This window comes from Vicugna pacos, chromosome 2 (genome assembly GCF_048564905.1).
Source record: "Vicugna pacos chromosome 2, VicPac4, whole genome shotgun sequence".
Taxonomy (NCBI): Eukaryota; Metazoa; Chordata; class Mammalia; order Artiodactyla; family Camelidae; genus Vicugna; species Vicugna pacos.
This window is the reverse complement of record NC_132988.1, coordinates 73,152,667-73,175,038: the sequence shown is the minus strand read 5'-3', so window position 1 is coordinate 73,175,038 and position 22,372 is coordinate 73,152,667. Positions and strand designations below refer to the sequence as shown.

Here is a 22,372-nt window from a genome sequence, read left to right as displayed (position 1 = left end):
CTGTATATAACCTCTTCCCAAGAGTCAAATAATTCAAGAGGCAGGGACTGCTGCTTCATTATTCCACCTTTCAACAGAAGTTTGTTCCCATTCTTAAATGGAGGGGAACATTCCAAATGCAACGCATGCCATCAATGTCCACCTACCGCGGGGCTGGAAAAGGGTAGAAGGAAGCAAAGACTATTGACAAGTAAGGAAATTAAAAGGTAACTTAAATTGCATGTCCATGTTCTAATAAAATAGAAATGGATCTGAAAATTGTCCCTTGACTATGAAAACTGCCCCAAAGAGGTGACTGCTAATAAAGTCATCTAGACCTGAACCTCGCCTATCATCAACAGGTCAGCATTAGAAATCACAGACTCATCTGGCAGAAAGAAGTGTGTGTGTTTGCATGTAGGTGTTGTTTTAAGTGATTTCCAGCAGATTTTTTTTGCAGACACTGGAGAAAGCCACCTGAGTAACTGGTAAATGTGGGTCAGAACCACTGTCAATGCTGCCGTTGTCTGGGACAGGATATGTACTTGCTCGTTTGTGCCCCATGGTCCAGGACACAAAAACTCTGGACACAAGGTAAAGAAGAGCTTCACAATAAATAAAAAGGCAGGGATGGGCCAGAAAGTTGTTTTAAGGTACCTTTAAATATAAATTGAGTCCCAGAGGCAGAAAAGTCATCTACCCAACACTGGCACATTTTAAAAACATGATTAAGACTTGTAGGTCAAACCCCAGTGACAATACAGGGATTTTTTGTGTCAGATGAGGAGATAGCATCTTGAACAGAATTCTGACTTAAACGTCACTTAAATTTCCCCTTGAGCTTAAAACTGGCATAATTTTGATACCAAAACTAAGTTTGAATAACCAATACATAAACCAGAACTGGCTATGTAGAAAAAAAATTTTTTTTTCCAAAACAGAATCCCAAACCCAAAAAAACTTATATAAGGGGTGCAGATAACAGAAAAAGAGTTAAATAAAACAACAGTGGTTCCTGAATTTAAAGGAAGGATGCCCACTTCTCTCTCTCAAGAGGCAGACGGTCAGCTGAAAAATAAAAACATTGTATCAATAGAACACTCCAAATTTAAAAATTGCAGCCATCTTTGTTCATGCAATATCAAATGTTTAAAAGAAAAAATCCCAAACCTCAAAACAACCCATAAAATTAACAAAAGGAAGGAGAATTGTTGCCCAGATCTCATGACCTGATTGATGGTTGAGGGTCCTGATGGGGCTGTTGAGAATGTCGCTCATGGGACAGAGAGGTCTGGAGTTAACATGAGATCAAGTTTGTGGACCCTCAGATTGGGGTACGTGCTGTCTTCAGTCCATGAGTTCTTGGGTCAGCAGCTTCAAGAACATGACAGCTAAGCAAGAGGATCCCAGCACATGGCTACCTCGGGTTTTAGCCCAAGTTCTCTGTTTCACTCAATTTCCTTTTAAGTAGTATTATTAGGTATTACTGGTTTTGGTGGTGAAAAGTCACTTTAGTAACCACTATGGGCAGTGGTTTGTAAACAAACATTGACAAATACAAACAGCAGTGCAATATTTGACCCAGACTTTAAAAGAATAGGAGGCGATGGTGGAAATGAGGTAACTCTTCCCCAACACGTGTGAACAGACAGCTCCTGCTCTTCTAATGCTCTATGTCCATTAGGAGAGATAGGGCTTGTCAACAGGATGGTTACATAAAGAAGAAGCTACAGAAGAGAAAAAAGAGAGGTTCAGATTCAAATTTGTTTCTTAAAAGACTTAAAAAAAAAAAAGGAGCTTCTCTACAACGAACTGTGGAAGAATAGCAGTGTGTCAATTAAAGGGATGACTTCCTCAAGGGCAGCTGCGGGGAGAGCAGCAGCAGCAACGCTGGCAGCAGAGGCTGGGGAAGAAGAGGATGCCTCAGCTGGACCTGGGGGCAGTGGGGCGCCAGGGGACACTGATCAGAGCAGAAGGGGATGGGAATGAGGGGGGAAGGGGGTAGAGAAGGTGGCAGAGACGCTGTGCGAAGTACAGGACACCACATGGCAAGCATCTTGGAGGAGTTGCTGCTGCCCAGATGGTAGCGTTTGAAGTCCAGACAAGGCAGGAAAGCACGAGACTCTTTCATCCCTATTTCTTTTATCCATTATAATAAGCAGGTGTACATTTGCATATCAAACAGTGACTAAAAAGAACTCACAAAAGGGCACACAATGTTTGGGTAAAAATATATTTTCCCCTACTTTATGTCTTGGCACTAGTGATATATGCATAGATTACCTGTCCACTCTCCTACCTTAACAGACACCAAGTTACTGAGCACGTTTGCTAAGTGATTACTTTCATACTTGAAAAAAAATGATATACTTCACAACAGTACAATTATTTTAGTTTTTTAAAAAAGACAAGTGTCTAACATGCAGTTTACATATATGACAATTCTGCATTAACACTGAAAGTAGATTACACAACAGTTTTAAAAACACATTGGTTATTTTCAAACAGCAAAATGACAATGATCTACAGCTACAATTTAAGGCAAATCAGGATATTTTAAAATTAAGAAATAGACAAACGTTCTAATGCTGTTCACAGCTTAATTTTCAATTTATTTAAAAAATTCCCTTCATACCTACATACAATCTAGACTTTGTAGGTCATCATTTCCCCTAAAGAGTCATCACACGTGTATCCTATCGATGGAATCAAGACTTCTGGAAGCTGAGACCTGACAACTTGAGACACTTGGAAATGGCAAAGCAAAGGGATCTGAATGGACAGTTTTGGTAGGACCACACACAGACAGTATGACATGGGCTGGAAACAGCTGAAAAACTTGATTCAACAGTTAGTATATGAGACACTCATGGATATGTCAAGAAAGTGAGGAAACCAAGTCTATTTGATTGAGGTGCACAAGATAGGAAGAAGAAGAGTTAGTGCTGGTGAGATCACAAAGCAGAGAAGGAAAAGAAGTAACCTGTGCCCAGCCTCACGTTAAATGTTCCCCTGGTTGAGGTGCCCTTTCAGGACAAAAACCTTGGTTAATTGAAAAAGAGCCTAAGCTAGGAAAACATAGTCTCTCAACAGCCAGTAAATTCTCATAAATGCTTTTCCATCACCTCCTGCTGCACTTACAACAGTTAAGGGCATCTGAAGTCCAGAAGAAGCAAAAAGATGGTCATTATGGTTGAACAAAAGATGGGAGAGGCCAGCTAGTGTTATCTGGCCAAAAAAAAAAAAAAAAAAAAGTGATCATTGCTGGTAGTTAGCTCCAGGGAAAGACCATTAAACTAGATCACCAAAAAATGAAGCAGTCATCAAGGCAACCTAGCATAAAATAATTTTTCCTCTTGATTTTCCCCAGCGGAAGCTTTCTCATTCTAGCTTTATTTACACAGTGAGACCAAGGACCCTCTCCAATATCCAATGAACCCACAATGCTGTGTAGAACGCAGACTGGGACTAGTAATTTCTGACTTCCATACTGGTATCAAGGAAAAGTTGAATCTACGTGTTTCTTGTGAAAAAGATATAAATGTAGGCCATTTTGAATATATTTAGTTTTTTTTTTTTAAACAAAGGCTACTCAAACCAATACCTCCCTTTCCCCACTCTGGGGGAAAAAAATCCACCTATCCCATTTGTTTCTCTAATTTAAAAAGGTCAGAAAGATCTCAAAGGTTTCTTACTACCGTACTTACATGCAAAGGCGAAAGCACATCCAGTTAGATTTGAGGGTATCATTTATTCCGTGCAGAGCCAAGGACTACTGTGAAAAAAGGCACAGATACAGAAAAAGAGAGGGCAGCAATAACAAACCAAACAGGGCCAGGGAGCGGGGGAAGAAAAAGTTCAGAAGCAATGAATTTTTAAAAAAAGCTGCTATCTGTCTCCTTTGACCTTTTATTCCCTGACTCTCCATATGATATATTTTGCTGTGAAAAATTTAATGGGAAAAAAAGGAATCAATCCAATCAACAATCTTGGAATCATAGAAAGTCAGCTGGATGCCTTTCATGGCTAGGCTCACTTTGAAAAGGCTGTAGTGATGCATGTAAAATGATCATTTTTCAAGTGATGCATGTTTAAAATTTAGAAGTGTATTTTCTGTGACAAGGCACAAAAATGCTCACACAAGCAGTGGTTGGAACAAGCGTACAGCACACGGATTCAAGCTTCGGTCTGGTGCACAGCATCTGAGCAAATTCAGCCCCTGGTTAGACCCAGCATGCCATCTCAGCTTTGGCCACGCCACAGCCAGCTTCAGACTGGAACCAGTAAGAAACAAAAGCAAAAACAAAAACATTGCCCCGGTAGCTCCTAAGTCTGTCTTTACATCACTATTGCTGCTTCTGGTTTGCGGTTTCTGCAACAGCTTAGTTTCGGCTTCAATGAAATTGATTTCTGACTTTGCCTAATTAAGCCTAAATCAGTTCATGGAAGACCAGTCCTTCTTTCCCTAAGAGTGTGGTTGAGGATGAAGAGAAGTGGCGTGGGGGGATCTTTACTGGAATCAATTGCATACTTAGTAATTAAAAAAAGAACAAAGGTGTACGTATGTGTGCAGAGGTACAGCGTATTCTGTCCTACTTGTTTAACGTATGACTCATATAGGCCAAAAGGAAAACCAGAGGTGAAATACCAGGCTCATGAGAAGCGTTCTGCTTTCAAGAACGAAACAGGAGACGACAGAGTCAGAGAGAAAGCTGAGAGTATCCCATTATTACAGGGGAAAAAAATCAAGATGGTGAAAGGTTAAACCTCACAAATGAAAAGTACAGAAAAGAGATCAGATATGCCCTTTTCCGTACAAATTTGGCGTGCAGTCTGTGCCCTGGCACATGGCTAAGTCCCCCTCCTCGGTGATGGGGCGACAGGACTTAGACATGAACAGCAGGGGGTCCTGGAGAGGGAAAAGGGGAGGCAATTCCTTTGAGACAACTGGGTTGGAAAGACCGGTGGTTCTGTTCCGCCCTCTCTTTGTTGCCAAACATCAGAAGGAGACTAGGCAAGGAGGCTGGACGTGAAGTCGGATGTCTGCCGTCTCGACTCATGGGTTTGGGGTACGTGTTTCTTTCCACTTGTACCTCACGGTCCCCTCAAATTGTGCTGCAGGTGATGCCGTTCATCACAGATTTGCTATTTTAAGTATTTCTGGAAAATTTCTCCTCACAATTATTGAAAATGTTCTTAGAAGCACTGTCACCCTGGAATCAGTCATGAGACCCTCCCCCTCAGCCTACTGAGAGCGAACTGAGGTGTGTTTATGAAAGACCGGATTTTGTAAAGTAATAAGTAGGTCGTGGAAAGCCCATCATCCTTGGTGGAAGATTCTCTGGCTAAGCCACGTTGTCTGATCTGACCCTGGAGACGGCTCTCTGTGAGAGGGTCAAGGGCACCCCAATAAAGCTGAACGTCATCCTGGTTTCCTTATTACAAACAGCGTGGCCAGGATTTGAGAGACGGGGGTTCAGACACATTTCTAAAGCCATTAAGAGGAAACAGTCTGAACAGACCCACACCCAGGCCAAATAATGTTATCATGGTAATAAAAAACCCACACAAGGGTCAAGGTCAGGTAAGGCTCACCCACCGTTCTGCCTGCAGACAGAGCTACCTTGCTTGGGGCAGGTGTGGAGGAGAGACAGAGGGCATTCAGGGCCTTGGCCATCATGGAGATGAGTGATCAAGAAAAGCAACAGGTTGTCATGGCTGTCCAGGTTTATAGTTCAGCTGCTGAGGTGGTGAGAGGTTTTTCCTGCCAGACGTACATGGAGCAATTTAGCCTCCTCCCCTCAGTCCAAAGCCACATACGAGTAACAGGACAGGCGTGCTTCCCGCCGCCACTCTGAACAGGCAGACAAGGCAAACCATCGGCTTTCCAGAAACCCAGTCAGCAGCACATAGCTTTTGCTGCCATTCCCTTGTTCTATCATTTCCCACAACCCAACAACATTCAGCACAATGAGTTAATAGTTATATGGTGTCTGGGGAAGGGTGAAAAAAAAAAATAAAAACAAAACAAAAGGACACAGATGGCAGAGATACAATATTACTGCAAAAGCAGGTGAATGCGGACCATCCTTGGCTTGCCAGGCTTTATGTGAAGCTTGCACTGCAAGTTAAAAAACAAAACAAAAAAGTTAGAAATAATAATAAATTAAAAAGAAGGAAAATTAGGAGCGCCAGCACCAGCATTCGGTGATGGTGACTGCTCATGCAATGATTATGGGATTGACAGAAATTAAAACCAAACACTCGAGTAAGCTATTCTACATGACGAGCAAAAGCAAAATTTTAATACCGAATTAAAGAACACATGGTTAGTTTCCATCTGCATGTAACTGCAAATTCATGGGTGACTTCTTGAAACCACTATGTATTCTAGTGGAAGGATTTGTGGTCTGATTTTCATCTTTTCAAGTAACACAAAACCATTATCGGTTAGATTTGGGCACCACGTTGGTACTGAATAGGAGCTGCATCTTCTATGTCTGAGCTGCTGGAGTCAGAGAATAAATACACAATAAATGTCTTTGAACAATTAACTTGGGGATTGGAATAGAGTGGATGGAGGGCATGCTACTCATCTACTTGGGGTGGCGGGAAAAAGGACGATCATTATGTGGTTACAGCAAGAGCAGTGCCAGGAGACGCCCCCTCTTAGGTATAAAGCAATGCCAAATCCAACACCCACACGTCTAAGATTAGGCAAGTCCAAAGCATGCAACTTCATTCCTTAGCAAGAATCAAAATATTTTTTTAAAAAAGAAAAGATGAGTGGATGGTTGTGTAAAGTATAGTTATCAGATGCCAGGTACAATGACAGATTTTAAAACTCTCTTTTGGAATGGATGCAACTTGCCTGCTGGCCACTGTGCAGCGTTTTCAGCAAAGATGAACACTGTCTACTGAACAACTTACCCTCAGGCAGTCCCACCACTGAGGTGTAGCCGCAAACAAGGAAAGTGACTTGGTGGCCAGAGATGGCAGGAGGTGGGGTCCAGCTAATGGCAGTGCCAGGGTTAGCCCTAGCTTGTCTGTAATCTTACGAAATGTTATATGCTCTCATGCCACTAGAGGTCAAGGAGAAGTACAAAGCCTTACCTACGTTACAGAGGGAGCATGTCAGTAGAATAGAAAAAACAGAATTTAAAACTATTAGAAAAACTCAGTTCAGCTCTGAGGTGGATACACAGCAGGTGAAGGAATAAACATCTTTTAAAAAATTTTCTCCCTCAAACAGAGCCAGCTCCTAAGTGGCAGGTGTGGCCACCCCAGCATCTCCTCCAGTTGCGGGCAGAGGAAAGGGCCTCCCATTTATTTTCAAAATACTGCTCTGGGTACCCTGGTAACTGTCTTTCTGTGGTACTCTCTGACCAAAACTTCCCCCTGGTAGGAAGAGGAGAGTTGCAGTTGCTTTCACTGTTCAAATGGGAAAGTCTGAAGGTTAAGAACCTCGGAGAAGTTGCCAAAAAATACTTGCTGTCATCAGGCCCAAAATCTGGTGATTACTGTGCGCCAAATTAAGTCTAATTCCATTCATTGAAATTGAGAATGTATAAATAAGGCTAAAATACAATTCACACATACTTCACTTAAACTTGAAAAGCACTGTACATTGCTAAGGCCAGAGGTTGGCAAGAAAATAACCAAAAACGTTCAAAAGGACAAGAAAAACCTCCCTACACGGGGAAGTCTGCTACTAGATACTTTTTTTTGTAGTGGAGGCACAATACTGCTCAGCTCTTGGAATTTTATTGCTTAAAGGCACATCCAGTATACATGAAATATCCTTGGAACATTGCTGGTCTTTGATAAACATTTTTAGTTCTAAAACATGTACCTTTACGCACTTTAGTGCTTCAGGGTAAGAAAAACTTGACCTTGGGTTTCCTAAACCAAGTCAGCAGCTTTTTCTGTTTCATTCATGCCTATAGATACACATACAAACACACACACACACACCCCTATTTTTATCTTGGGTTAGTCTGGATCAACAAGGGTAGGATGCCAAATGGCTTTCATTTTGTCTTCACTGGAAGAGTCACTAATCTCTGAACCTGCATGGGGAACATCACCATGAGTGACTGACGCTCTCTCAACATGCGTAGCTACAAAGTGCTTTCTTGAACCGGATTATCTAGGCAACTGCTACTCTCAGAATTAATCCAGTATAACTAAATTTTCAGCCTCTGGAGTCCTTTGATCACTTGGGTCTAGATCAACCCTATTCAAATCACAGCTCACCTCCACCACCTACTTTCTATTGCTTAGGAAAGCTGCTGGCTCCCCTGCACCCTTCACCCAGCTTCTACTGTCTCAGGGCTTGGAAAGTCAAAGTTTGTAAAGCAGAATTTCAAACTCCGTGTGTCACTGTGGCAGTGCATTTTGGCTCAGGGGCGAGCCTGCATGTTCACCGAGACCACGTGAACACCACCATCATGCTCGCTCCCCCATGAGTGGGCTCAACTACTGTGCAGGCTCAATCCTGTCTGCTATATATGTTTAAGAATGTAATTCTCTGCCTACTCGAGTACCAACAGTTTTACTCAGTTGTCAGTCTTTCCCTTAGAACCTTAGCATCTAAGGATGAAGAGCGAGAATCCTAAAACACGCTCTGAGCTGCCTTCTCGCTGCCCTCAGAGGACTGCACGTTAAACACAAGAGGGCGGCCTCTGTGGGTTCCCCACCTGGCTACCACCAAGGTTTTCCTCAAAGGTGTCTTATTGACCGTTGAGCCTACTGTCAAATCAATAGAATAACTGCCATCAAATTATTGGCCCTTTCTGGCCTTTAACGTGATTTGATGTAAAGTTTCAAATCACAGGATTTCCAGGAAGGTGCAAGTCTCCCACTGGATTCAGACCGCTGCTGATGAAGTATCATAGGGAGTGGCAACTCAAGAGCAGAATCTGACCCTTTCACATTCAATCAAGGCCATATTTTAAAATGGTTTTTTGGGTGGGTGTAAGTAAGTGTATCTTGGGAGTTCATAGAGGTGACTTAATTGGATGGGCATTTTGAGCTCATTTTCACAATAAAATAATTCATAATCTTGAATCTAGAGGAAAACTAGTGGCCATTAGCATTTCGTCTGAATTGTTCATTCTGAGAACAAGACTTCCAACGACTGGCTGATCAAGCCTTACGACAGAGACTAGAAAAATAATCCTATCAATCATAATTTTAGGGTGCTCTTCATCAAGAGCCATGAGGATTGTCTCCAGAGAGTAGTGGAGAGAAATGCGCTGTCTTCTCAAGAGTCCTAGTGTTGGTGCAGAAGATGCTACTGGAGACGACAGGTTCCTGCAGTCCTGATTGCTTGGTCGTGTGGTCAAGTTTTACCAATTAACATCTGTGTACCCTTTAGAAATATTTTAAAAACCTTTATCGTCTTCCCTGCACTGTAGAGAAAATACTTGCTTTGATCTTTCTGGTAACAGACCAGTTTCCAGTCTGTAAATGGGAAAAGTAGAGACATGCAAGAGGAATCAACTGTTAGAGGGCCCCGCTGTCTGGGGGCGACACCTGCTTACTTTTTCTTATCCTTGTCTTTCTTGGTTTGCTGGGCCCCAGCCTGCTGGGCCTGGGACTGAAGCAGCTGAGCTGCCGCCTTCTTCTTCTGGAAATTGTTCACCTCCTCCTCCAGCTCCTTCTTCTTGTCTTCCACTTTCTTCTTCTCTTCTTGGTGTGTCCGTTTTAGGAGGTCGAACTTCTCGTGGAGCTGGGGAAAAGAGGAGGACACGCTTGGTGGCGGGAACGGGACGCTCACTGGTGTAAGGCTGTCTGGGTCTCTTCTGAGCCAGAACACGTGCGTGGCACCGCCCGTGCTTTAATTACACGAGTGAGGTGCCGTCCGCGCTGAGCCAGGCTGAGATGGCGACCAGCAGCCCTCGGAGCCCTGCGCTCCTTTGGGACTTGGATGCCTTAGGACTTAGGGGAATTCTGGTGCACTTTTTCTGATAATACATGTTCAGGGGAGAGTATAGCTCAAGTGATAGAGCACATGCTTAGCATACAGAAGGTCCTGGATTCAATCCCCACTCCCTCCTCTAAAAGTAAATAAACCTAATTACCCCCTCCCATTAAAAAAAAAAAAAGAAGAGGAGGAAGAAAGGAGGAGGAGGAGAAGAAGAAACATATTCATCATAAAAAACATAAAGAAGAAAATAAAAATTCTCCTTGCTTCTAATAAGAAGCTCACCCTAGTGGTAAAAGTTCTTTCCTTCCGGTCCTTTTTTGAAATATATAATCTCCATTTACTGAGAGACTTAACACAGTGACTACAGATCTACATGTATGTATACACACACACACATACATACTATTCAAATAAGAAGAATATGTGAAGTTTCTGGCCCTAGACAATTGAATTTAGAAATTTATCACAATGCAGAAACAAAAACTGGAAGGAAAGAAGGACGGGAGGGAGGGAGGGAAGGAGGGAGGACATTCTCACTAGATAATTCTAGATTTTCACTCAGCATCTGCTTGGTACTTAAAGCCAACAGCAAATAAGGCTCAACTTTCCTCTCTCTGCAGCAAAACTATGTTGAGTGCTTAGCTATTTAAATAACCTCTGAGTTTCAGGAGCCGTTATAAAGATAAATCAAAAGGGGATGATGAGGAAATGACTGAGACAATTCTACTTGGAAGTGCACCAAGCAACAGGTCAAGCACTTGAGATGCTCACCATCCACCATCAAAGGCAAACGCACTTCTCGCCCTCTCAGTGGCGTGAGCGCTACACAGACTTCCGCGTGAGCCTCTAGGAAGCAGTTACCCTGGCCTGGGAGTCAGCGGGACACCAGAGCAGGGAGTGTGCGCCCCAAAGGGACGCGTGGGCACAAACGTGGCAGCCGGAGCCCAGCCCCGTCAGACAGTGGCCCAGGGCCCTCGCTGCTTAGTTCACCGAGTTGGCTGATAGGCTGAGACAATAATAATAGTCCTAGAATCCCAGAGCTTGCATTTCAGCACCTGTAAATGGAGGGAACACAGAGCTACAAGGAGGAGGGGTCAGGTCTGGAGATGCAGGGTCAAGTGTCAGTCTCGGCTGCGCTGCTAACTCGGTATGGGACTGCATACATCGCGTAACCTTTATGACTCTCAGTTTTAGCAGCTGTAAAATGGGGACAAGACTAGCTGACCTACTCCTCTTACAGCTTAGTAGGCCATGCCTGGGACGAAATACATGTAGAAAGCACTTAGAATGGCATAGAGTCCTGGCTGTTTCTCTCCCTGGACGGAGGACAGATGGCTCACCTCTTTCTCCGCCTCTTTCAGTTCAGCTTCTTTCTCCTTCACTCTCATAACAAACATCTGTCTCATTTCTTCTTCTTTCTTCTGAAGTTCTCCCAGAAATTCATTCCTTTTGGCTTCATATGTCTCCTGAAGACTATTTAAAAGCCACAAACCAAGGACAGTGTCATGAAGTTGCAGAACAAGACATTTTGGTTTATACCATTTCTACCCAATCACTTCCCTGGAATAGATGAAAATGCCACTCACCGGGTTTAAGGACACACAAAATGGCACCATCTTCTTTTCAGTTACGTGACAAACGGAAAGACAAGCGCATCAGGAACCAGAGAGGAGGCAATGAGCACAGCGCAGCACTAATGGGGTGTCTCCTACTGGCCAAGCTGTAGCCCACATATTGTCACACAGGGGAAGTCCAGGCTGGCCAGCGACTCCCGGATCAGTACCAGGTAGACACTGAAGATGGGATTCAGAATTTCAGAAGATGGAGGGGGCGCAGGGAGAGGAATGCATCAGCCATGGAACCAGGCAGAGCCCAGCTTGGATTCTGGCCACAGCAACTTACTGATCTGGGGAAGGGTGTGGCCTCTCAGCCTCAGGGTTCTTTGTAGGAGATGTGGATACAATGCCTTCTGGGGAGATGATTATAGGAGTGAAATGTGGGCAGAGTGAGTAAAGCATGCGACACAGCCTAAGGGCTGAATAAATGTCACCTCCCCCATTCATCTCCTTCCAGAACTCAATTTAGAACACAGCCTCAGGGATCTATCTGAAGAGACAATAGTGTATCTAAAGATACTACAGAAAATTGCTACTCTCCCAGCTAGAGTACCAATGGTAAACAGAGCAGGGAGGAATTTTATTTTTATTTTAAACCTCATCCTCCTCCTGACTGTCTACAGAACCCAGGGCCCAATATTTTAAAGCAAATGCCATGACTCAGTTTTATCTCCAAGTCAGAACAAATATATTTACAAAAAAAAAATCCCCTTCGGCAACACAACTTAGAGAAACAGACACCAAAACCTGCACTCGCACAAACATTTGCGGGTAAGTGCCACTTCTCTCTCTCCCTTGCGCTTCCCTAGAACAAGAGTTGTTAACAGTAATACAAGCCTGCAGGATTAGCCACCTTTCCCTGGGCACCAAGTTCATCCCAGGTGCTCACTCCAAAGCGGACAGCACCTGTGGATGACCCCAGGCTCCATGCAGAGCCAGCCCAGCATTCACACTTGTCCATTCAGAAGGAGAAAAAGAACATTCAGCTGTGGGGAAGCATGTGCATGTAGATATACATTTACAAAGAGCTAAACACTTACAAACTGTATTAATTAGGATTGTTTAGACTTCTTTCATCAACACTTTTACTGGTGGATGAAAAAATAAGTTCTCCTGCCCTCGGGAATGTCAACATTACCTGTTCATGGACAAACACGAGTTTAGAGTTTCTGGAGCTGTCTTTAGCTCTTACATTATCTTATGAGACAAAAGCACATTTGGCCGGCGTTACTGTTGGCCAATATTAATAGTAATATTTGGACTTGAAATTTAAGCTACGTAGCCACAGAGATATAGAAATGCATTGATAATAAAAATATAGAAAATTGTTCGCTCCTCACTCGGAAAAGGGTGTTAATAACTACAATTAAAAATTGAGTTGTAAGGGCTAAAAATTGGAAGGTGTCATCACTTTAGGTATCTGAGAGGATGACACAGAACCAGTTCATGAGTTTGATTTTGCTCATCAGCTTCTAATAAGCTCTTCATCACTATTATTTGGGACAGAACTGCCAGAGGCAGAGGATGACTTGTCCCTGCTATGAAACTTGGGGGAAAAGCCCGTTTTTGTCGATTTTAAGATAATAAATACACACCCCTCTTCTTTCCAACAAGCAACGGAACACTGATTCTGGAAACACTACCAAAAAACATGACCCAAAATGTGTTCCAGAGATTGCTTGTTTCAAGAAATCTTCAAAAGAGGGATTCCCAAGTCAAAAAAATAAAAGGGAAAAGCCATGCGTGACCCCCTTTTGGTGAGTCATAGTGTGTGGTGGCTCCCACGTCCAGCAGCAGGTCAGAACCACCTGGGCACGTTTTATTGGACTTCTCTAAATGCAGTCTCCTAACTCCACTCCTGGAGATGCTGATTCAGGATGTCAGGCGAAGGCAAAGTAATCTGTATTTTTCAAATGCTTCCAGGTGACTTGATGTAACTAGCCTGCCAACTACTGTTTGTCTTAAATGCTCAGAGAAGTCCTTCAATTTTATAAAAACAAAAAACAAGCAAACCTGTTTTAGCTGACTCACTTGGAGCCCCCCAAATTTGTTCAACCGTGGAAACTTTTGCTAAGTCACCTACAGAGAGAACGTCCTTTGGGGAAAGCTACCTGGGGATTCTAAGAACTCATGGGATAACTCTGCCTGCTCCAGTCCCAGCCACAACCTAGCTCGGGCTCCAGTTTCTGGAGACACGTTTTTCAAACTATGGGTCACAACCCAGTTGAGAGTCTTAGCCTAAATGTAAAAAGAAAAAGTTTAGAGAACAGGATAGAAGAAACCCAAATCCAATGCAAACAATAAGAGCAGGTATTGCTTCATGGAATGCATACATTGGATCAGGACACACAACGTGTTTCGTAGTGAAGGTTGCGGCCCAAAGTTGGAAAGCACGTGTCCTCAAGAAAGATTAAGGAGCAAGATGGCCTCAGCAAACGCAGCTTATTAGATGGCACCCAGGCATGTGAATCAGCTCGGGAACTCTGCATTAGAAATAAGCCCCCTATGAGAAAGAAATCATAACACCTCCCTCCAAGGAGTCCACTGCAGTGCGTTTCTGAGAAGTGACTTGGAGCAGCCACGGCCTTCCCAGGTCCTACTCCCCAGGTGCCGCAGAAATCCTTGCATTGAGAGACACCAGACACCCTCCCCAATGCTTCCAGCCAGTAAAAACCAGCCCAGAAGGAACTGGTTCTGTATCATCCTGTCAGAGACCTTAAGTGATGATACCTTTTGCAATTTTGAGCCCTTCTAACTTAATTGTTAATTGTAGTTATTCACATCCTTTTCCAAGTGAGAAGTGAACAATTTTCTCATGAGGTTTTAGGATGGTTTAAAATAGGCTTTTATCTTCTCATTTCCTCTTAGCCTTCAGTGCAGGCAGGTTTTACTCCTGGAGGTGCATGGAAGGGGGAGCGAATTCACACAGCACAACTCTCTCCCTGTCACGTCTCCCGGAACCAGACCATGGAGGACAGGCCAGAGCATCACACGTCGCTGGTGTCCACGGAGGAACTTACACACGCGGAAGCGCTGTCCTTACAACAACCCCATCAGGTAGACCTTAAATGATCACCTCCCATTTTACAGATGGAGAAACACGGACACAGAGGCATTTAGTAACCTGTCCAGGTCAAACAATGAAGCAACAGAGCCAGGATCTGCGCCTGGACCACCTAGCTCAGACAGGGGCTCCGTCTCCCGCACCGCTGGGGAAGCGAGGCCTACAGCCTCCTAGAAACGAGCAGGTCTCATGGGCCTGAGAACGCTGTGATCTCCTGAGAGGGTGGTGCGGAAGGAGCACATTTTGTGACCTGACAGGTAGAGTCAAGGTGAAGGTGGCACTTGAGATGAGGAAGGGGTGTGAGGACAGGCAAGGCTGGGAAGAAGGCAGTGGCGTCCCAGGAGACCAGCAGCAGGGACAAGACCAGTCCTCGTCCATGGGCTACATGCCCCCTTCTACCCCAAATGCCAGGTCTGGGGGACCGGGTCCAGGGAGGGCCTGGGTGCTCCGGCTGGGCTGAACCGTGAGCTCCAAGGCTGCAGGGGTCCTGCCTCAAGACAAGAGACACAACCCTGCACCCAGACAGGAGGAAGGACACCACCGGGAGCGCTGGGCTCTGGTGCCGAGGACGCATTCCCAAGGCTTGAATGCGGCCGTCACCGTGCTCGCCCAGCTCCTGGTTTTGTTCACTCAGCGTCACTCATTCAGGGGAGCTGTCACTTACTAAGCCTTGGCTTTGGAGGCCACTCTCCGCTTCATAAACACAAGTGAGGCCCCAAAGGAAAACGGTGAACACTGGGTGCCCAAAGGGGAGGATGGACTTCCCTGTACCCTCACGAGGGACACCTCTGTTCTGAGAACATAAAAACCCGTAAGTCCTGCATTGAGACTCCTCCAAACTCACCCTAAGTTCACAGGAAAAGCAAGTCATGTATGAGCATCCAGGAGAGGTGACTTCGAAGATGAAATTCTGGGAAATCCCTCAAACCAACTGTGGCTTTCGCTTTTCCTTAATTGAGTGATCCTTCATGCAGGTCCCCTCCTGCACCCTCCGCCAGGCTCACAGGAAGGGCTGGGGAGGCCGGAAACTCCTCCAAGGGAAAGGACGGGCCCTTTGTGAAGCAGTGGTTTCCAAGGAAAGGAACACCAAGTTCATTTCACTTTGCTCTCTGCCAAGACCTGGGACTCAAAGCCAATGTTTATGTTCCAAATCACCCTGCCTGCACCAAGAGGGCTGCCCGTGGTGGAGTGAGCAGATTTCTAAGCGGAGAAACTACCTGCAGGGTTCCAGCAATTGAGATGATGGAAGGTATTTATTTTTAGAAAGTCCACTTTTCTCTACTTATTTTTTTATGCAGGGAAAAGTGTAAAGGCCTTGGTTCTGTATTTATGTATATGCTTTATATATATACACACATACAGATACATAAATTCCCTCCTCTTCATCATCAAAAAGAAACCCCCAGGCCAGCAGAACCAAATGCAAATGGGGGGGGGGGGCTCCTCCCTTTTCAGGGAATGAAGTACCATTCTCCACAAGTCAGACCTCAGCGGCACCTCCCGCCCGTCCTGAAGGCCCTGGAGACAGGGAGACCAGAGCAGTGGGCTGGACCCCGCTCTGCTAGGCCTTGCAGAACCTGCTGGATGTACCTAGCAATCCTCCTCCGGGTGAGCAGTGACCATGGCCTCACAGGAGATGTTGCAATTCAAAGGCAGAGACAGAGGCAGCAGAGGAGGCTGCCCCACTGCAGCAGCAGGAAATCCTCACATCCTGGTTTCCAGGGACCCAAGCAGCCTATTGGTCGAGAGGGTGGAAGGGAATGCAGGGGACAGAGCTGTGCTGACTGGCTCTTGACATCCTGGAGGTAAATTACCTCTAACGGATTTAAGAAACAGTCCCATGCATTCAAACTTCTGCAGGCAGCATATGGGCTTCAAGTTATGACCTAGTCCTGGGTTGGCAAATTACAGCCTAAGGGTGAAATCTGGCCCCTCTTTGCCTGTTTTTGAAAATGCAGTTTTATTGGAACACAGCCCTGCCCATTCACTTAGGTTAAGATCTCCAGCAGGTCTCACATGAGAGTGGACTGAATAGTTGGGACAGAGATCACATGGTCCACAGAGCCTAAAACATCTCCCATGTGGCACTAGGTCTGGCTGTGCCCTGATCTAGCCCATGTAAGCTATGTGACAAATAAAGACAGCGTCTGCCACACAAAACCCATTTTCATCAGGTTTAATAACCACAGAGTAGGCCTGATGTTGCAGGGACTATTTTTCAGTCATTGCATTTCAAGGTTCAGTGAGCTGCACTTGTGTGCACAAAAGGCACCCTCTACCCTGCCTCGGAAAGCACATCTCATGCGGTTGAGGACGGTCAGTTTTACCAGCCCTTGGGGCAGCACTAAATGATGCAAACTTGGCTACAAGTTAACTTCTTGGTTAGAAGCCTTTTGTCTGGGGTCTCCGATTGTTCTCACCAAATACATGCATGCTCACTGCGCTCCACAGGCACTGTCCCAGGAGACCAGCCTGGAGCTCACCAAACTATCTCTGAAGTGATTCTAAGAAAGTAACCCCCTCCAACCCTGATGACAGCTGAGATCCAGGGGATGGAGTCCACCGGCACTGCACACAGCCACCTACACATCTAAGCATGAGTTACAGGGCCAGCCACAGAAGAGGAGTAAAACCATCTTTTCCAAGGAAGTGTGGTCCCCGATCAGTTTAGGCACCAAGCACAGACACACCTCACATCACCTCAATGAAAATCCCCATTAAGAAATTACACGGCTCAGCCGAGACAAAGCAATCCACCTCTGTACCAGGAGGCGGCAAACCTGGCCCAGCAGCCTCCCCCTCCTCTGACGACTCACCCAGCCTGTGCGGCCCAGCACTCCGCCCCTGCTGACCCCTCCCCGTCACTGGGCTCTGCCACGGCCTGGCCTTTGCTGGGCCACTAATTCTACGTTAATTTGGATATTCTCCCCTTCACGTTTTGCTTCTTCATCTGCATCCATCCATGGTGTGGGGAAACACGTAACAAATGTTCTGGAAGTTATTCCTTCTCCTACTCACTCGTGTTGTTAGAATCGTACTGATTCACCGAAAGCTGATACGAGTGCTTCAAAAAGTAGGAGCTTTGGCAAGTTAAACCTGTTTGGCAAAGATGAACTGGGCAAACTGTAATGAGCGTTCACATCTTTGTAAATGCCTGGACTGGGTCCTGGGGCCTCTGCGAGTATAATGGTTAAGAACACGCCCGTCACTTCCTACTTGGGCAGCCTGTTTACACTTTTCAGTGCCATCATCTCCTAGACTGTTTAAAATGAGGATGTGACAGTGACACCAGCTACGTCAGCTACCTGAGATGATGCAAATGAAGTGGTTATCGCAATGCCTGGCAATACGTGCTATCAATTTGCCCCCAAAGCCCCCCACCCCTGATGTCTGAATCCAACCGGCATTTCTGTGATGCACCAGCACACACCCCCCCTCCACTGCTGTCTGGGGGCCCTGACTGCTAGGTGCCTTCGTACCTGAAGGGCTTGCTGTCAGGGTCAGTGTCCTTGAACCCCATCTCTTCGAGTTTACAGCGCCGATACAATTCATAATGGCGGGTGTGAGTTTGTTCTCGCAAATCTTCCATGTTCACGCGGATCAGCATCTCCCGAAGCTTCACAAAATCACAATGGTTTTCATTCTCGACTGCAAGAGATGGGGGAGAAAGTAGCAGGGCTGTCACTAAAATCAGAAGGGATGTTTCTATGGCATTACCATCACTCCTGACATCTCCGAGGTCTCAAGGCTTCTTGCAGGTCCTTTACTGGATCCTCCTCACATCCAAAGGGACACAAGACTTCTGACCACAGTGACCATGAGTGTGTGACGATGGCGACTGCTGAGCGCCTACTCTGTGCGGGCACTGTGGGAGGGGCTTTACAAGCACTGCCTTGACCCTTCGTCACAATTTGCCGAGCAGGCACTGTGACTCCTGCTTCGCGCATGAGGAGCCCGGCTTGGAGGAGCAAGCTGACCTCCCAGAGGGTGGCAGCCTGGTCTGCACTCACACACCATCACACCTGGCTCCAAGGCCAGGCCGATTTCTACCACGCCATGCCATCTGGCCCTCTACGAGGCAGTTTTTATGTACCACCTCCTTTCATTTTATCAACAACACACTGAAAAAAGATTTCTTATTGGAGAGAAATCGGGAAGATTCATAAAAATTACAATTTTCCTACACGTCTCCAAGGTACTGTATTTTCTCATTTCTCACAGATGTACTGTCTTTATTTTGAACAAAAAAAAGGACTGACATATCTTAAACCAATGAAGGAACTTTCTGCAGCCACCCTACTTAATCCAGAGCATTGGACATCCTCCTTCAAACACACAGGGACAGGTTAACGAAGTCCTTGCCCATCAAAGTGACACATGGGAAGTGTCTTCAGGTTAGAGACCGTGGTCCTGTCCCACAATGCCAAATGTAGATCACTTCTCATAATTCTCGGATTTTTACTGAGATAACACTGAACTGGAGGACAATTTTTCCAGAAATAAGGGAGAAATTTTATGCAGCTTTCTTAGACTTTGCTGATGAAACCAGCTGGAATTCCCAGGGAAGAACTCTTTTCTACCAGGAATTTCTATTAAATTTCCCACACAACCCGGGGCCTTGAGGGGCCACCTCACTGGCACTAGGGCTTGGCAGCCACTTCTTCCTACCATTCACCAGCCTGGTCACCATTTCTTTCCTTCTTTCTTTTGGTGGGGGGAGGGGGAGGTAATTAGGTCTACCACTTGAGCTATACCCTCTCCCACCATCTCTTTCTTGTCTCCACGACCACCAGTCGTGAAACCCTGCTGCTCCCTCCCACTCTCCCCAGACCCAGTGGGGAGGGTCCCACGTGGGGAACCCCTCCCCGCAATGCATACATACCCTGCACCACGCCCCAGGGGTACTGTCTGGCCTTTGCCATCTTGTTGCCGATCTTCACCTCTTCAGTGCTGCCGACCACGGCGAAGGGGAGGTGGACCTGCCGGGCAACATGAGGAGAGAGTGGTCACCCTCCCTGTGCTGAGGAAGATGGGCGTCCCCCCCACCCCTCCACCTGCAGCCTCCACTCGGGGGCAGGTGGAGGGAGGGCAGGAGAGCGAGGAGGCCCTACAGTCCAGCATGGGTGGGCTTCGTGGATCCGACCCCCCTGCAACCAGATAATGAATATTTGACAGGAGCCAGACTCAAGGAGAAACTAGAGTCTCTGATTATACACCAAGTGTGTGCTGCCCATGGTCTGAGAGTAGCCACTACTGTATGTGCTATTGAGCACCTGAAATGAGGCCTGTAAGATCCAGAAATTTCTAATTATATTTCCTTTGAATTAATTTACATTTAAATTTTAAAGGGAAGCAGTGTGAAATATTTTTCCATTGAATATAACTATTGTTTTGATAGGACTGTATTTCATTTTACATCACACTCAAATCTTTGGGAAAAAAAAAGCACCAGTTTTGTCAATATGTATGCAAACATACTGGAAAATGATCTTTTGGGTACTTATTTCATCTTGAAAAACTTTTAAGTTTGTTAGGAGTAAGTGGGGTATGCATCCAAGTCGGGATGTGCTGTAACTGTAAAACATACACTGAATGTCAAAGCCCTACTATGAAACCATCTCAAGAATTTTAATATTGATTCCATGTTGGCATGATAATATTTTTGATATATTGTGTTAAACAAGTTCTTAAAATTAATCTCATGTTTCTTTCTACTTTTTTAAATGTGGCTGCTAAAAAAATTTTAAATCACTTGTGTCGTTCATATTGTATTTCTATTGAACAGCATTGCTTTAGACAGTTGATCATGGCACAAAATTCAAGTAAGAAATACACTTTAGCCCAAATGATTGCTCCAACCTTGCCCAGACTGATCTTGAGCAGAGACAGTGTTCAAGAACCCTAACTGTGCCACACTGGTTTATTCTGTAGCTATGGCTACATTCTGTTTTCTCTCAAGTCATTTTGGGTTTTTTTCTATTAGCATGTAAGAATAACATTTGAGATGGCTGCTCTGAGAATTATTATTTAGGGGTCCCGGAGATGTGTTCCTCCACTTCAGACAAACTGAGAAAGACAAGAATGTATTAAAGCCAAATCCCCTCCCACAAAGAGCTTGGCATAACCCTCAGCCCATGCTGCCCAAGTGGTATTTTGTCTGATGCTCAAGATATTTATATTTTCTAGTTCATCTCACACTCTGCAGACAGGAAAAAAAGCACATTCTCTCTCTCCAAGTTGGGAACTGAAAAGCTGAGGAGCAGCAGGACCCTCCCAGCCAACATTCGGATATAGTGACCAAGGAACCTGCTTTCTCCACTTGAATGGAGTGACAAGAGTAACCACCAATGAAATCTGTTTCCCACATATTATACAGGATTTTGTCACCAGGAACGGTTTGCCTACAAAAAAACTTCTTGATAGAGCAAGGTTAATTGGGGATTATCAGTTCCATGAATCTGATAGAGAGAAAATAGCAAAGGTTCATGGGTATTTTCTTTCCAAGAAATTTAACACAGACTTAGTTTTATGACCATGCAAAAGGATTTAAAAGGAAGGGAAGGGATATACAGAGGAAAACTGGATGGTATTCGTTCATGTTACTTCCTGATTCCTACACTGAGCTCAGATTGCAGTTTGACAGCAGAATAAACAAGCGCCATCACGGCCTAAGCCCTGGACGATGCTCTAACCAAGTATGGTCCTCTGCTTGGGTGGCCGTTAGGATAAAGGGTGAGAGTGTCGGCTTCAGCCAAAGCGCCTGGGTTCACATCCTGCTCCATCATTGACAGCTGTTCACTCTTAGCTGTGGGCTGCCATCTCCTGACATGTGAGGTGGGAGTAATAACCCCCCTCCATGGGATTATTGTGAGCATTAAATGTGGAGCCTCGAACAGTGCCTGATGCATCAGAAATGCTCCATAAATGTTAGCAAGTCAGGCACTGTTTTTGTGAAGCTCTCAATACCCATTTATGTAGAGAATTTTAGGGCTGGGACCCCATGTAGGAATTCCCTCCACAGTATCTCCTCCAAGTGAGTTGAAACAGAATCTATGGTCCACTAACCACTTGTGAAAGCTACACATGCACTTCACACAGGCCAAAACCCCTGTCGGCTTTGGTTCCTCCTTTTGACTAAGTCTAGTCACTCTCCCTGCGACAACCTTCCTCTCACATGTCCTCATGGCCATGTCCCAGGAAGAAGCTGCTCTCCAGTTTCTTCCAGGGATTCCACATCCTTCACTCTCCTGGCCACAGGAGCATGACAGCCAGAGGGGCTCACATGACTCAGAGTGTGACCAGACTGGGGCAGAGCAGAGCCGGGCCATCTCTGCATTATTAATGAGATCCCTAAATTGTAAATTTGGTGATTTCTCAGAGAAGGGAAATGTTATATTTCTTCCCAAAGTCCTAGTCATGTTGGGAATGATTTAAGGGAGAAATTCCTCCTTAAATGATTAACAGCCCCATATAGAACAGTCCACGTGTGAACTGAAAAAGGAAGCAGTTCTGTCATCATCTCCTAATAATCATGGTAGACAACACAGGACTGGAGACCAGGCTGGCTGGGCTGAAATCTCGGTGCTGCTATTAACTGGATGGCTTTGACCAAGTCATTTAATTCTCCAGATGAGCTTCAGTATGACTTTCTTTGTCCAGAACAGGCAAATCTACAGAGATAAGGAGACAGATCAGTGGTTGCCGATGTCTGGGGTGGTTAGAGGGCTGACTGCTAAAAGGCACATAGTTTCGTTCTGGGGTGATGAAAATGTTCTCAAATTG

At 45.2% G+C, this 22,372-nt stretch overlaps 1 protein-coding gene across 2 annotated transcripts in view; it reads right to left on the bottom strand.

Annotated features, from left to right (window-relative positions):
- Positions 1-2,354: 2,354 nt before the first annotated feature.
- Positions 2,355-22,372, bottom strand: part of SEPTIN11 (septin 11) — an 80,299-nt gene continuing 60,281 nt past the window's right edge. For both annotated transcript variants that reach the window (XM_006198233.4, XM_072941874.1), the window contains 5 exons: positions 19,473-19,569; positions 18,070-18,238; positions 11,251-11,383; positions 9,525-9,712; positions 2,355-6,100 (listed from right to left, as the gene is read on the bottom strand). In XM_006198233.4, coding sequence (XP_006198295.1) covers positions 6,085-6,100; positions 9,525-9,712; positions 11,251-11,383; positions 18,070-18,238; positions 19,473-19,569 — 603 coding nt within the window. In that variant the 3' untranslated portion in view covers positions 2,355-6,084. The remainder of the gene's footprint in view (positions 6,101-9,524; positions 9,713-11,250; positions 11,384-18,069; positions 18,239-19,472; positions 19,570-22,372) is intronic.